The 16,270-nt window shown below is 41.5% G+C and overlaps 1 protein-coding gene across 2 annotated transcripts; it reads right to left on the minus strand.

Moving 5' to 3' along the window:
* Positions 1–568: 568 nt before the first annotated feature.
* Positions 569–13,983, minus strand: map3k14a (mitogen-activated protein kinase kinase kinase 14a). 2 transcript variants are annotated; one of them, XM_062408365.1, is made up of 16 exons: positions 13,936–13,983; positions 7,072–7,326; positions 6,912–6,984; positions 6,593–6,815; positions 5,979–6,365; positions 5,750–5,884; positions 5,537–5,666; positions 4,673–4,801; positions 3,058–3,162; positions 2,799–2,956; positions 2,540–2,690; positions 1,856–2,176; positions 1,664–1,773; positions 1,305–1,443; positions 1,100–1,200; positions 569–1,002 (listed from the first exon to the last, which is right to left on the minus strand). In XM_062408365.1, the coding sequence occupies exons 2-16, from the start codon at positions 7,310–7,312 to the stop codon at positions 841–843; spliced, it is 2,565 nt and encodes an 854-aa protein (XP_062264349.1). In that variant the 5' UTR covers positions 7,313–7,326; positions 13,936–13,983; the 3' UTR covers positions 569–840. The 2 variants fall into 2 exon arrangements, with proteins under 2 accessions (XP_062264349.1, XP_062264348.1); XM_062408364.1 differs by lacking the exon at positions 13,936–13,983 and adding an exon at positions 9,486–9,621.
* Between the last annotated feature and the right edge of the window lie 2,287 nt (positions 13,984–16,270).

Below are 16,270 nucleotides of genomic sequence, written 5' to 3' on the forward strand. Positions count from 1 at the left end.
GGATGATGATCAAGAGGCTCACAGCAGCAGCACCACCAAAAAATCTCACATTTATACACTTTAACGATGTCTGGGCATAAACATCATGAATTTACCTCGAGGAAGGATTTTAGAAGATCGGTTATTATTGTTTATATGAAAGGTTTACTCCTTGATATTAATTGCTGCATCTTCTGTGATATTTTGTGAGATGTTCTTGCCTATAGGTAGCATGGGAGGAAAGTATTTGTGGAGCACGGAGCTAGGGTGATGTGGAATGTTTTCTGGGAAATGACACAGAAAAGCTCATAAGATTTAGTTCTGCACTTGTAGGTTTTGTAGGATAATTGTGGTAGAAGAAATAGCCAATGTCGCCGACCAGATTCAACCCATGGTAGTGATCACTCATTGTAAATTTCATGGAAATCCAGCTATTGCAGTAGTTTCCAAGCAACATTCTAAGCCTCTTAAAACAGCGAGCAAATTGCAGAGGTCACAATGTTATTGCTGGTTTTACCAAATGAATCCCAGATATAGTCATTGGAATACAACAGGAAATGTCACATGAATGAGTGAGATCAATAATGTATCATAGGTCAATGTACTGTTTATTGACTCCATGTAAACGTGTTACAGAAACAAGCAACATGTAAACATCACAGTATTCTCAACGCTTCGATACAGAAAGAGCTACAAAGCACATTATGGCTTCGAACCATGAGGCAGTTCAGTTGGATTTTTTTTCACACGGACGTTATGTCCTTGTACCATAAGACTAAAAAAAGGCAAATGTTAAAAGTAATTCAACACAAGGCGATATGACTGAGATATGATGACACTGTGGCCGATGGGAGGAGGGAGTTATCTAGACTCCAGCACGCCGTCTCTGATCCTCCACGTCCAGATGGTGCTGAAGTCTGGAGCGGGAACGCAGCAGAGCTCCAGACCGGACTCCTGCACCTCCTCGTCGTGAGCGACCTGCTGCCCCTCCTGGGTCTCCAGAGTGAAAACTCTCGCAGAGATCTAAAACAGAGAAACAAGAATTCAAACACGTGCAACTTTTTGCTTGACAAACACTGAAATGGACCGACATACAGAGGGTTATGTTCTTACTCCTCACCTGATCACTAATTCCTGTGGCGATGTGGCCCACCTTCACCCGGCGTGTCTCTCTGATCCGGATGCTTCTCTTGTTGAAGTCTCTAATGCAGACATCCACCCCTGAGCCATTCACAAAGCAGAGAGACGCATGATGTAAGGGGACAATTATATCACATTTTCCAAATATAACAAGAGAATTGCTCATGTTTTTTCATGAATCTCACCTTCAAAGCAACAGGGTGGTGGCAGGTGGGTGTTACCCAGCAAATCCAAACTGAAGACCTGCACATCTGGCTGACTGTTATAGGAGAAGACACCGGAGCTGAAGTCGTCTCCCGGGCTCAGGGACCAGCGGCCAGAGTCCTGGGATACGTTAAAAAAAGAGGAGCACAAGCCAAAAGTTCAGTCTGTGTTAATACTGTCACCAAATGGATGAACACTTAAGAAGGTCTTTGTTAACATGGCCCCAAACCTTAGAGTACTTATACATTAATTTACACATAATTTAGTTGTTATGTGTAGCAAGACAATGACACCTCAGATAATCATCTGAAAACTGTTCACTATATGTTAGTTGCGTTACCTTTTTGTCCCATGGTTCCCAGTTTGAATAAGCGTCACTGCTTAGACAAGACAAGAGCTGCACCTGCATCTCGGCAGACTGAGGCTGGGACAGACTGCTCAGGTAGAAATCTGAAGAAAAAGCCATGAGCAGGGTTTCAAATAAACACAAGACTAGAGGGCAAGAGACGCAGAAAACTGAAAGGAACCTCACCTCGCTCCAGTTTACGAAGCTCGAGTTCAGACACTGTGGTTAACTTGGTGCTCCTCTTGTGGTTCGGCTCGTAGATCAGTGAACGTGGCGGGCATTGCAAGCCTGGCTTTAACTCATTTTCATCAGCCTCCTCTTCTTCCTCATCATCAAGTTCCTTCATCTTCCTCCGTGTTGTGACTACGTTCTGGACAGTCTCTCGATGTTCCTCCACCTCGTCATGGTCAACATATCCACTAACGAGTGGCAGGGAGACAGGGGGTTTGTTGTCGATGTACAGGGGCTCGGTGTAGGGTCCATTCACTGGGCTGGTGAGTCCTCCAACTGCAGTCACAAAAACACATCACATTAACTCATTAACTTAGTGACGCGTTCACGGACATCATTATTCGAGAAAGCCCAGAAACCAATACATTCAGAAGGTATTGTTTCTCTTTATTTTCCTTCTGAAACCAAACCTTTACTGTAGATTTATTCGTCACTTGCTAAGTGACTTGATAAGAAAAGGTATGGTTGCAATACCAAGGCTTTCATTCCACTAGCATATAATGCACAGGTTTAATTAATTTAATCCCTAATCATTGTTTTCTCAATCGATTTCAAGATATGATATTCTTGCCTTGTTATCCTTCTGCAACTGAACCTTTAGTCTAGGATTATGCACCATTGGAGTTTAAGTGTCATTACCTTCTTTCAGAGCTCTGTCAGTTTTCTCTCTCAGGTCAAAGGCTGACGCCCTCTTTACCGGATCCTTCTGGAGTCCCGCCTTCAGAACGTCAGCCGTGAAAGGGCTACAGTCGGGTGGGATCTCTCTCAGAGGCGGTGGCTCATTAGCAATCTGTAACGTCATAAAACAGTGGCCCGGGTCAAAGGTTTGATGGGAATAGAGGTGACGAGAACAACGAACAACTGGGATGAAGCAGCTGCGTGTGGCTGTGAAAGCTACCTTCAGAAACAGTACACAGGTGTAGTATCTTGTCCAGGGTTGACACCCGTTGAGCATGTGCAGTAACACACAGCAGCTGCTCCACACATCTGCTTTGGCTCCGCGGGGTTCCACTTTCACAATCTCAGGGGCCATGTGGGTCACGGTGCCCTTCAGATCTGCATCGAATTACATTGGGGGGAAAACAGTGGATTAAGACGCGGAAGTGGATACATTACACACCTGCTGGATTGAAGGGCTGAAGTTCCGAGGTATTTACCTTTCGACCCACAGAGGCTCTGTCCCTGACTGTCGAGTCTCTCCGCGTGTCCGAAGTCGCACAGGAAGGTCTCGGTACCATCGTCCGACAGCAGCACGTTGTCAGCTGTGGCGAGACAAGGATCCGCTGCATTAATCTGCTTGGAGCACGCAGGTTGTTTTCAAATGTGCTCTTTAATTAAACCGACTTGAAATGACTGGACTGATCTCGACACCGCTCGGCGCTTGCAGTGGCACTTTTTTCCACAACTTGTGCAGTTGACAGCACGGACGACATAATTAGAAACAGTGCAGCTGAGCAAACATGAAACAGCCCACAGACAAAGGAGCGAAGTGGAAGGGAAATATGAAGTCACCGGAGTACAGCTGCTGGAGAAAACCCTAATGTGGAATGAATGTGGAGACTAATAAACAGGCAGCAGATAAAAGCCATTTCTCGTCACTGCCCTTGTTTTTCCTGTGGCCTTACAGACACCAGGGGGCGCCTGAGCTGCAACAGCACCATGATGTTTTTTAACCTTCCCCTCCAGCTTTTCTCTGTTTATCCTCTTACAGAGTTTCCTTTTTTAGTTTCTCTTTCCTTCTTTTTTTTAATTTCAATCATTCATTTTTTATCCCCTGTCCTCTTTCTCCCGTCGTTCTCTCTTTCTAACTTCTTCCGGCGCCTTGTCTCACGCCCCCACCCCCCCTGTTTCGTTTCTCCTTTCTTTTTCTTTTTTTTTGCTCTCCTGATTCTGTGCACATGCGCCATTTCTAAAGAGCAGTGAGTCACACTGTGGGAAATTCCCAGCTCGACAATTTTTTTCTCTCTCTCTGTGGTTGTCTGGTTTCACAACACAGGTGCCGAAGATCAAATCTAGACTGTGGGACACTTGTGTTCCACACAACAGCTGCATAAAGACACAAAATCCTCTTGATGAGAACTAATAAGGCATCTGACTTACTCTCTCTGCGTGTTTCCATCTTTTACTGGGAACCGCAAGGACTTTGTTTTTCTACTAAGATGGAAAATGTTTATGTGAGGATATCGGTTTCTTTGTTTAATCATTGTTGTTACTTTAGTGGTAATGTCTTAAAGTCATGGTTATGTTATTATGGAGACAATAAAGAGATACAGATTTAGTTTCCCCACGTATTAAGGGAAAATGTAGATGTATAAAATAAACCTTCAAAGGATCTAATCATAATTTCCCAGTCAAGGGGGTTATGTTTTCTCCTCTGTCTGTTTGTTTGTTTGTAATGAGGATAACACAAAAACAAGTGAACAGTTTTCCACACATGGATGTGGAAATTGAGGCAACCCATTAAAATTTGGTAGTGGATGCAGATTAGGTCCAGGATTATTTTTCTTTAACATTGTGAGTTAAAGAGATAAAGTGTATTTCAACATTTCACTGATTTCCCAGGGAAGACTTCATGGATCTTGATGGAAGAAAAAAAATCTGGCATATTTGGGAAATAATGAATGTGTTAAGTTTGATGCAGCTTAATTCCATTTAAGGGGACTGTTGGGCCCTGGCAGAGGTAAGCGCTCTACTGAGTTTCACTATGGCATCACTATTTATGTTTGTCTGATGATACGTGAACATTTATATGCATTTGTACATACAACATACCTTTAATGTCGAGGTGCACCACTTTTTTCTTCACCAAGTACTCCAGTGCTGTTAAGACTTGTGAGTGGTAGTGGAGACTTAAATCCTCTGGCAGCCGGCCACGCTCTGCGATCAGCTGGCCCAGAGAGCCTGGAGCCACAGATAAGGTCAGAGCAAGACAAAGGCAAGTTGTTGTTAATATTTCCCAATACACAGCATCCGATTCAACTCTTCCTCCTGCTAGCATGACCCATGGAGAAGAGTTTCAGCCAGAGACTGACTTTGTTGACAAAGGGGAAAAAAAGTATGAGGTTGTTTATCAAGCAGGAGTCTCCCGTTACAGACGTTTGGTGTGATTTGGCTTCAAGGAGGCTCAACATTTCAAGCCTCCCAGAACCACCCACTTCCTTGACATCAATCTCATCCGTATTTCTTAGACACTTGGACTCCTCACGCTGCACCTGGTGCACATGCTTTTACGCTTAACTTTTTTCTATACTCAAAACACAGCAGTTAGGGTTCTTACAAGAACAGCCTGTGGTTTTTACATTTACTATAACTAGTGCAAGAATTGTGACAGGCTTTTACAGTGAGGACTCCACAACCTTTGTTTGTCAATCAGACAAAAAACTTTTTTTTACTTTCAATTACATGTTTTGTCTATTGTCTCCCGGATTAACATGTTTCAATTTATAATTTTTCTATGTATATTTTTTTTTTTTTCCTGTGAAGTCTTTGTTAACCTGGTTATTGAAAATAACTATATAGATAAGGTTTATTATTATTATCACCATTATTAATTCTGATTCTAATATTTTCATTTCTATCTTAGGAGCAGCGGTAAGTCAGAATGTGTCATGTCATTAAAAGGGAAGAGATGTTTACCAGATTTGTGGTCCATGAAGAGGACAACATTTGTCCCCTCCCTGATCACTCCGAAGAGCTCCACCACACGAGGAGATCTGAGGGCACTCCACGCACCGACCTCCTCACTGCTGAACCTCTCCAAGGTGATCTGTGAGACACCGATGGAACAAACGATTAATCACTCACAGAAAATAGGAAAAAAAATTAAAAGAAGATTATGCTCTGTTTTACCTTTTTCACAGCAAATCTGAAGCCTGTGTTGACGTCTCGAGCACCGTGAACTTCACCATAGGAGCCTTCCTTGATAAAATGTGTGAGGACAAACTCCCTCCCCTCCTTGTACTCGGAGTCAACAGGCTGAATTTTCTATCAGGGGAAGAGGAAAAACAAATCAGTTTTGGTGAGCTACATTTTTAACAGGCAGAAAACCGGCTGTCAACTGAAGTAAAGCACAACGTACATCATTATAAAAGATTATTCCCTCGTTGCCGATGGAATCGGCTCCAGAGAACTCGTCTTCTTCTTCTCTCGCTTCCCTCTCCACAGCTTTGAAAAACGGCCCAGCGTAGCATGGGTCCCCCTGACTGACGCTGCCCCTGAGGCCAGCGAGGGCCAGCGAGCAGTCTCCGCAGCTGCTGAGGGAGTCAGAGTCCTGCCCGAAGGAACGGAGACTGGAGAGGGAGCTGCACACCTGGGGCCTCCAGTTCAGAGGAGAGCAGCCGGAGTTGCCCGGGTTGTAAATCTGTGGGCTGTAGAGAGGAGGCCCTCTGTCCTGCTCCACTGAGCGTTCAACGCTGCTGCAGCAGGAGCCACTGAGGCTGCTTCTATCTCCAAGAGACGACTCTTCCTACAGGAGACAAACAAAAACCATGATACTACATGCTCTTCATATTGTCATGTGAATTTGGTCAGTGATCCACCTCACAGGTAAGCTAATGTTTGTATGGGCATGTCTGCAGGTCGAGCCTCAGACTGCCAAAGAATGTTTCCATTAATCTTTGAAGAGGATTCACAAAGAAACAAAAGTACGATACGTTTTCTCAACAAGATGTGAATAGCCACCAAAGTTCTCACCCGAATCTGGAACAGAGAACTTCCACTCTCCTGTTCGGGGACTCCGGAATGCGTTCGCTGTCTGCGTAGCTGCTTCTTGTTCTTCTCCGACTCTCTTTTCTTCACCTTACGCTTCTGTCTCTTCCTGGTCTTTTTCCTGGATTTGAATTGTTCTGAGGAGCTGCCCGGCTCCTGCACGGAGGCTGTTGTTGGGCATGCCACATTGTTGTGGTCTGAGGAAAGACTGATGCAAACAAAAAAGGAAAAATATGAATCCTACACGCGGCATTGATTAATGACTTATTGAATAAGTGGCAGTGCTGTCAATGTGACGTCATACCTGAAGTAGAGGTTGGGGGAGGGAACAAAGCGTGTGCAAGATGGGATAAACTCCTGTGAGTCCTGGGTTTCACCTGAGGAGAGCGGAGAGCCGATGTTAAATCCTGTCCAGGCACAGTTATTTGATGTGTTATATTAATTAAATAAACATATATATTTACATTCAGCCTGTGCAATGAAGGTTGAGGTCTTCAATGGCATTTCGCCCACTTGCTCTGCAGTTCCAAGCATTGCGATTTTATTTAGTAAAGTATAGTCCATTTTGCTGTCCTTCCCGTCCTCTTCCTCCTCCTCGGTCTCCTGGTCAGCCGCTGAGCATGATGGGTAAGACCCCTTCAGCTCGGCTTGGGGGGACCCGGAGAACGGCGCCGTCGAGTTGAAAATCCTCTGCCTCACCGCCATTTCATCTGCTGGATCTGGAAAGTGAAGAGATCGAACGCAACTTGTGAGTGAGGGCTTTCCCCACAATTTTTTTTTGATTATTAACGGATATATAGAGACCTCAAACAATAAATAATTACTATAACTGATCGTATATCCTTACAACCTTTGAGTGGTACTTTTATGAAACTTTGGTGCCTTTTTTCCATCAACACAAATATACTGCCTCTATTAGAATAAACCTATTTTACACCCTTATGGGATTCAATTTGAGGTATTGGTACCCTAAAACGATAAATCAGTGGATTTAATTAAACAAAACTGCTGCAATGTGTATTACCATGTCCGCTCTGCTGCCTCTCTCTGGAGTTGCAGACAGAACAGGCTGTTTTCACCTGCCTCTTGAGGCCCTCCTCTGATTGTCTGACTGCGCTTTGAGTGACACGTGACCAGGCCTATCGCCGGTCTCATTCTGGCGCATTGGCGATCTCTCTGGCAAACCCAGCTGAAAGTCACGTTGTTGCATGTTTGTACAAGTTTTGTAGTCAATGTAGGAGTAACGTCCCGAGTTACAGTACGGAGTTTCAATAAACTCCGTACTGTAATTCGGCCTTTAGTGTCAAGTTTGGTGTGGCGTGGTGGTAGGTTCGGAGGCTGGACTAGATTTGGCTGGGTGGGGCTGAGAGACGAGTGCGACCTTGAATGACCTCATACGGGGGAGGAAGCACGAAACAAGACGTTTCGACAACATATTTCTTAAAATGGACTGAGCGTAAAAGTCTGCAGAGTGACTGTTTTCATACTTTGAGGGTCTTTACTGACCCCTTCAAGTAATTACAGCTAGTAAAAGCCCAGAAAATGTATGTTACACAATCTGGCCCCTTTAAGTGAAGATATATTGTGTTTGATTAGACAAATGCCTGAGTTTGTTATCATATAACGACAAGAAAATTACCAGAAAAGCTGAAACCAGCATCTTTGTTATTTTATTGATATCTAATGCATTATTGAATCGATTGATCAACTAATGACTGCAGACACGAGTTTGTGATATTTTTCCATTTGTAATGAAAAGAAAGGGCATTTTTCTGCTCCAAAAAGTGCACTTCCAATTGATTTGTCTGTATCACATTTTCTCTGCCTGTTCTCAATAGTGAAACATAAATGACTTATTCCTGTAAGTAGTATAGTAGAGCCTAGAAGAGAGCAACTGAGTGACCTAAATATAAATAAAAGCTCCACTAAATTGAATTTGTCTTCCTGCTTTTATTGGATTCTAAATTTAGTTCTTAGTGTGTCTTTTTTCATTTCGAAGAGGCACCAAAAGGCTCAACACACAAGATCTTTACTCTTCTGGGAAGAACAGAAATATGCAACAATGACTTGTACTGTGGCTGCTGAATACATATAAATCTGCTGTTTAACAGCTCTTTTTTTTCAATGAATACATTCAGCTGGACCCTGTCAGTGCAGGAGCATGATGATCACTCGATCTTCACACTGAAATGAACTGAAACTTTGAAAGTGTTGCAGTGAGCATATGAGACAGGAAACTCAAACCCTGGCCTTGTTTTGACAGTTGCAACCCAAATGTCGAAGGCACCTACTCTCTTTCAGAAGGAAGAAGTAAAAGGCTGCATGTTAGCCACGGCCACATTGAATTTCCAATAGAAATCTGCATTATTACCTGCCTTTGAAGTTATAATCAACAAAGAATCAGTGTGAAATCAACACACTCAGACACACTGATTGCATCTCAACACTGCTGTAAAGCATTAAATACTGTGTGAAAGGCACAAACGGAGAGCATTTGACTCTTTCTGCACATTAAAAAAAAAAAGTTCTTTACAGAGGTCATACGGGGATGAATCCTGACATCTTCCATAAAGCAATCGCTTGGCTCCTTAAGCAAATGACCCTGGTTCTAACATCACGCTGTCCAATTTCATCTAAGTGTCTAAGTTTCGTAGCGTCATTAACTTGTGTGCCGACCTCATAATGCACTGCAAGATTATCTAGAGCCCAGCAATTTCAACTTCCTTCTGAAGACGCTGCATTGGTGCTGTGAAAGTACGGTTTGACACCACACCCCAGTGAAATTACGTGGAAAGGAAATAGAGAAGATCCTGTGCAATAAACACAAAAACAGCTCTGTGGACACGTGTGTGTGAGGCCGAGCTGCGTGTGGACGTACCGCCCGATGCCAGTCTGAGCCGCGATCCTCTCTCCTCTCTCTCTGAGCAACCTGTCATCTACATGAGCAAAACTAGGTGCTCTATTTGTCTTCGTCGTCGTTCATGGTGTGATTCCCAGCAACCGTTTGGCTCTGTCCTTGTAACTCAGCTCTCTGTGCTGTGTGATGCTGGCTGACAGCCAACACAAGGGGGAGGAGCCGGCTGACAATGACTTATGGGAAATGCATCTCCACTTCCCCATATTCCCCCCCTCCCTCCCGTCCCTCCACCAGGGCAGGCTCACTAGCTCTTCCCTCAGAATAGATTAAAAGGATAGCATGTGGTGGTTGTTTTTGATGATTGCTGTGAACTGAGCAATGTGAAAAAACCTGAATGTCAGCTTTCGGCGGCCCGCGCCCATTAAGATAGTGTTAATGTTTTTACGTTTAGAAGATCCGATGGACATGATCATCACAGCATCGGCTCTAGGTCAAATTTAAAGTGAATAATTGATTATAAAGCTCTTATTAAACCAAAACTCCGAAATGATTTTCACATTATTCTGTGTATATTCTTACTAAAGACAGCAAGTAGGGATTTCCTGTGCACAACCCCACAACACTCAATGAAACATTAGGATTTTGGTGACCTTCTATTGGTTCTGACCATAGACTGTTTATAAAGATTGGACAATCCACTCCCTCATACTATCTAGAAAAAACTCAAATATCCCAGATATAAACGCTGTCATTTGGAGCCAGAGTTGGAACATACGCTCAACCAGTACTGAATCAGTCTCAACTGTCAATCAGGACATTTCACCCAGTTTTGATAGCCTCAAATAACTAATTAAAACCAAACTTAACACTTTAGTTGTGATAACAAATACCTAGCAGGATAGAAACCATTTTTGAGCAAATATATTTGATGTGAACTTTAACTGTTTAAATTGGTCAGTGTCCCATTAAGGACCTCTACTGCAGCCAGCCACCAAGTTGTCCTTGTTTTCGTACGGTCTGTGGCTCTGACATGCTAAAGAGCGTGCGGCTAATCACATGTCAGACAAATGCACAGCAGCCACTATGTCATGTTACCAAAACTAACAACAACAATACAGAGTTTCCATGAAACCGCTAACTACCCACTTATATGTCCAAAAAAATGTGATATCTGATGTTATGACGTTCTTCTCATGGAAGATTTGCCACCATGAGACTTTGGTGAAAGTGTTTGAAGCTTTCTGAAACAGTCTCACTTGCTTTGATGTTCTGCAGCAAAACCTGAAACTGCTACAGAAATGGAACCTCTGAATGCCTCACGACAGGCTCTGCTATAAGCCATGACCGAGAAAGATAAAAAACAAGTTGCTCACTGCTTCCTTTGTGATAAGCAAGATGTTTATTGTCATAGCAACAATGTCAATGTTACACTGCAGACAATGTCACAGCCGGTTAGGATTTGATAATGCTTCTCCTATTAGGCACAGACTGATTCTAAAAGTTGACAGAGCTTTGAGGGGAAAAAAAGTCTTGATCATATCGTGTTTCATATTTCCAGCAGCAGCGATTTTGAATCAACATGAGAAGTAGAAATTAGCAGCAGTCACCATGGCTGATCACAATCCATCAGCATTTTAAAATAGTGATAAACACCTGAAAACATCTCTTGATAAATTGATTGACTCATCTAGGATGATTTTCATGTCACATTGAAGTGTTTTTTTTTAGGTTTAAGCCTAAGTTTTCTACTATGACAGTACATTACCTATCTTTGTGTTTTGGACTATTGGTAAATTACCAAAGATACTGGAAAAATGTGAGGTATTGTTTTTTTGCTCATCAAATGATTAAGTTGGAAAATAAAGGTTAGATTCAAAAACTAAAAAAGTTAGATGTTGTCCAAGTTTGGTCTATAAAATATCAACAAATACATTCACTAAAGCCAGGATAATATCTACAAATTGCACATTTTCACCAACCAACAACCCAAACTGACAAATGCTGCGTTTACAGTTTATCCCTTGAGAAACTGTAACCAGTGAAAGTTTGACAGACAGATAATAAAATAATCAAACTAGTATATCCTTTTCTGACAGTCGAGTACAAACCAATAGAACATGACTACCAACTAACGCCTTAAAATGTGAAACCAAGATGAACCAACGCCACTCTGACAGTGACAACAAAAACCAAATACCACGAGCTTCACAGAGATAAGGGATGAAAGTTATGGCTTTTGCATAGGCACAGCCAATTATTACCTGGCAACTGAGAGTAAACACCCAATAACATTGAGCCTCGAATACAATCAGGACTTATGAATAATGATCTAGTTTTCCTGAGAAGTTCTGAGTTTACCGCCACATGCAGTCAGTGGCCATAATGAGCCAACTCCTGCTGTACACCCACACAGTTTAATAAAATTCCAAAGCCTTTAGTAAGAGAAGTGAAAAGGGACAGAACCTGAAGTTGACACACAAAAGCCGAGCATTCCTTGAGCAAAAACACTGGCTGCCTCTCAAGAAATGTTCTAATATGCATCTCCCGGGACACGTCTAGTGAGTTTTGGAAACATGCACACTTTGCATGTACAGCTTCAAGTGCCCTTTGTGCTATTCAGTCATAACTGTCTGCTTGCATTAACTTCCCTTTTCCTCGTCAATGTTTACTACAATGGTATTTTCTCCTTTTCACTTCTCTTTAGGCATTTCGTTATTTTATCTTCATTTGCATGCCTGCTTTTGGTGTTTCCTCATCTCAATTATGAGATTTACCCTGGTGTTTCCTCATTTCCGGTTAATAATGTTTTGCTCTCTGCATGTATTGAGGGGGGCGGAGGGGTGGGGATACTGTTTTTATTGCTTGTATTCTGTAAACTATTACATGTGCTTGTAATAAAGTGCTTTACAAACAAAGTCGGAAGGCTGCAATAAAGGACTTAAATCTCACCTCCTCCATGTTAGTGAGTGGGACATGAGCAAGATGGTTGCTGTCAGTTTAGTTGGATCTTATCACACTGATACATGTTCAGGAGCCCATGCTTCTGGCAAGACTGGTTTTAATTTGTTACTTGATGCTATAAAAGAAAGGTGAAACATTATGATTGACAGCTGAGCCTGACTCGTGATTGGTCGAGCCCTGTATTTGCGGGACCTCATTACAGCGGCACCTTCCTTCAACAGTACTGCGCAGACTCTGGCTCTGAATGTGCAAGATGGCAGTTTTCATATCCAAGTAGCAGGAGGAAGTAGAGATAAGCAGTCCATCGCATCAGTCTGGAAGGTGTGACAACCCGAAACTCTGGGATTCCTTTCAGCTTTTATTGCTTTTTGACAATAAATAGACAAAAGGGTGACGTAATGAATCCAGAAACCAATATGATAATGGTATGATGAAAATAAGGTTGCCGATGCCACCCCAAATAAACCATACATAATTTGTAGTATTCATATAAACATGCATTTCCACCTTCATTTTCAACAAACACACACACACACACACACACATACACATGAGAGCATACGTATACTTTTTGCAGCTGAAAGGGGAATAAGACGTCTGCACTAACAGGACACCACATGTTTCTCTATGAAGAATGGACCCAGGCCAGACCTGCTTAACTGTAAATGCAGACCAGGAGTTTGACTCTGGGCCAACACAGGTCTGGTATGTGCTGTATGTGCCATGCAAAGAAGCAGCAGAACTCGCTTTCAATGATAAACCTGTTGTAAACAATTACATCTGACGTGAGCTTATAATGGCTTAATTAAGGAGTTAATAACTGATAACAACGTGACATTAAGCAGACGATGACATAATAACTGCTCTTGTGGAAACGCCTGGGTCCAGTTAGTAACTTAAACTTGAATTTGTAATGAATCAAAACTTTTTCCACTCGTTTTTTCTTATGTATTTAATGTGCATCCTGGTTGTTTGCAAACTTTATTTTAGATTATGATAGGCCTGATACTTTGTCCTCAAGGTTAATGTAACTAGATCCTATCATATGGATTCTTTGTAAGAACAAAAGCACGACTGAGGAAACTACAAGCAGGAGCACAACAGTTGTTTTAATCAGAGACATCTGGATTCAAGAGGCGTACGTGCAGTTTTGTAATGGTGACCTGTACATCCAGCCATATCCAGATTTACAGTAACAGCAGCCTGACTCTCAGAACCTCACTACTGACGATTTTATGTGCAACAACCGAACAAATAAAGCTGCGCTCTCCAGTCGCGTGTTTACTTCTTCTTGACTGTACTGTCAGAGCACTGAGGTCTGAACTTCCCCCCCTCGACACTTTTCCGCCATTCCACGCAAAGCGTCGCCCGAGATGTTTCTGCTTCCTCGTTCACAAGTCAAATATTTAAAAAGAAGAAATAGATGTGTAGAGATAGAGTATTCGAGTCTGAAATCAGATCGCTCGGTTCAACGACTTAATTTGATGTTTTATGCTTGTTTTGTACTCACCGAGCTTCCAGTTCTGAGGGAAGGCGTCGGCCGATGGCGATTGCCCAGTCTGATCTAGCTGGCCACGAGAAGGGCTTCCGGTGAATTTCAAAATAACGATATTGATCCCTTAAATACGCACGTATCAAATAGGATGAAACGATGAAAGACTTCAACATATTTTAACTGCTAATCGGAGTCTAAGTGATGTTATCTAAATTTATTTGGGAAGTGGCAGTTGTGCTTTTATTTTGAGGCAGAATCCTCAATACTTCCTGTAAGCGCCTATTTGTAATATTTGTAAAACTTCCTGGAGAAGAAAGCAGGAAGTGGCGATTTATTTATTTAAATGTCTGTTTGTTTTTTATAAAAGTATACATTTTACAACAATATATGGTATACATGATATATAAGGTGTATAAATAGTTTTAATAATAATAATATGATTAAATTAAAATGTAATTAAAAGAAATAAAAAAGCTGGTTACATTAAATCCCCTGGAAATTAAAAAAAACAACAAGTCCATAGTTGATGAAAAGAGCCTTCTTGATTAAACGAGGCCGATAATTATGTTTAACGATTAATTGTTTGCCATCTTTCAATAATTAAAGCAAAAAGAAATGCCAGACATTTGCTGGTATTCAAATGTGAAAATGACTTTCTTCCATTTTCCCATGACAGTTCCCAATGGGTTTTAGACTGTAGGTCAGACAAATTTAAACGATTAGTGAATGTTAAATTGGGCTTCAGGGAATAGTGATTGGCTTTTTTCACTGTTTTCTGAATTTCTATAGCTACACTGAGCAGTCAATTGATTATTAAAGAGGGTGATTATTTTATATATGGATGAGGAACATAATTTATGGTGGCTGTCTCAAAGTTATCCATAATGATGGCCTATTCATCCGAGGTTTCAGGGTGTCAATTAATGACACACATAAAAAACATATGAAGTAGCTTGTTAAAATGCAACCTAACAAGGACCATAGCTAAATATAAACCCCAAAAAATTAGATATAGATATTACAAAATGATGATAAACTTATCAAATTATGCATATTCCTGTTTCCAATAGTAAATAAAATTTTTTGAAGTAAGACTGTGCAAAAGTTTTACCATTCTATGGAACATACCCAATCTGAATAGGGTTACTTGTATTGACACAAAAGTGCCACAAGATGGAGTCATAAACTATGGACATTATTTCTTAGATTTTCATTTACTATTTTATCCATCTGATGTGCAATCTAATGTCATGATTAAGATTAAGATGCATTTATTACTCCCAAACACATGCACAGATATGCAAAGGCACACTCATGCAGGTAAGGAAATTTATCACACAGAGCAGTGAGCGACCATGTACGGCGCCCAGGGAGCAGATGTTGGGGGAGTAACGTGCCTTGCTTAGAGGCACTAGACAGGGTAGGGGGATTTTTGGACAGATCAATCCAGGTTCGTCTTTTTGTTGTCTCTCCGTGGAGTCGAACCAGAGACGAACCAGAGACGAACCAGAGACCTTCTATGCCCATAGTCCAAGTTTCTGCCACTAGACCACCGCCTCTCCAATGTGATAAAGATGATCTGTATTCAATTTTAATATTTCTAATCAGCATGGTTTCTCTCATATACATCAATCTTGTAAATGTCTACCCTAGCTTTGCACCTAGCAGTGGAGCATTTTTTGGTAAAAGTACAATGCTTTTCATGATAAAATCAATTATTCAATGCTGAATATATGTCACAATGACAATTGTTTTAAACCACCTGGTTTATTTACTTGATTATAACTTAATGAACAGTGGTGAATCCTAGACTCAAGTAGATCCCTGTTGTTTTTGTCAACATGGAAAAACGGTAAATTGCTTGCAGCTTTATCCAGAGACATGCTGGAAGTTCTGTGTCTGTGTCATGTGCCAAAAAGGATATTGATGATCTGGTAATATCCTCTTTTTCAAAAACAAGAAACATCCCTGGGTATCTTCTTGTTGTGACACTTGTGTGAAGAAAGGCCAAAAGATTCTGGAGGCAAACCATGGCCATATTTTTTTTAAACAGAACAAGCAGCTGGGGAGATTTAATGGCAAAACGTATTCAAGGCATTTGATGGGAATACAAAATATGAAAGTAAAAAAAAATGTTAGTCTGGAAATTGGATTGAACCCTTACACAAATCTATCATCCTAATAGTGGTCACAATAATGCATTATGTTACAGGGTAATCATAAGAGTGAAACCTTTTTAAGAGTTAGGGTATATATTTTTTTAGAAGGTGTGAAAATGTTGTGGATAGATTGTCACGTTAGTGTTCTACATCAGGAATGTTACTTATACATCTATAACTGATTCTGATTC

This window comes from Platichthys flesus, chromosome 16 (genome assembly GCF_949316205.1).
Source record: "Platichthys flesus chromosome 16, fPlaFle2.1, whole genome shotgun sequence".
In the NCBI taxonomy this organism is placed as follows: Eukaryota; Metazoa; Chordata; class Actinopteri; order Pleuronectiformes; family Pleuronectidae; genus Platichthys; species Platichthys flesus.

Excerpts from the sequence above, each read along its gene's own strand:
- map3k14a (XM_062408364.1), bottom strand. The coding sequence starts at position 9,543 with ATGACAGGTTGCTCAGAGAGAGAGGAGAGAGGATCGCGGCTCAGACTG. Across the intron at positions 6,366-6,592 it reads GTTCTCTGTTCCAGATTCGG|GAAGAGTCGTCTCTTGGAGA; the intron begins GTGAGAACTTTG and ends TGTCTCCTGTAG. Across the intron at positions 3,163-4,672 it reads GGTGCACCTCGACATTAAAG|CTGACAACGTGCTGCTGTCG; the intron begins GTATGTTGTATG and ends GTCTCGCCACAG.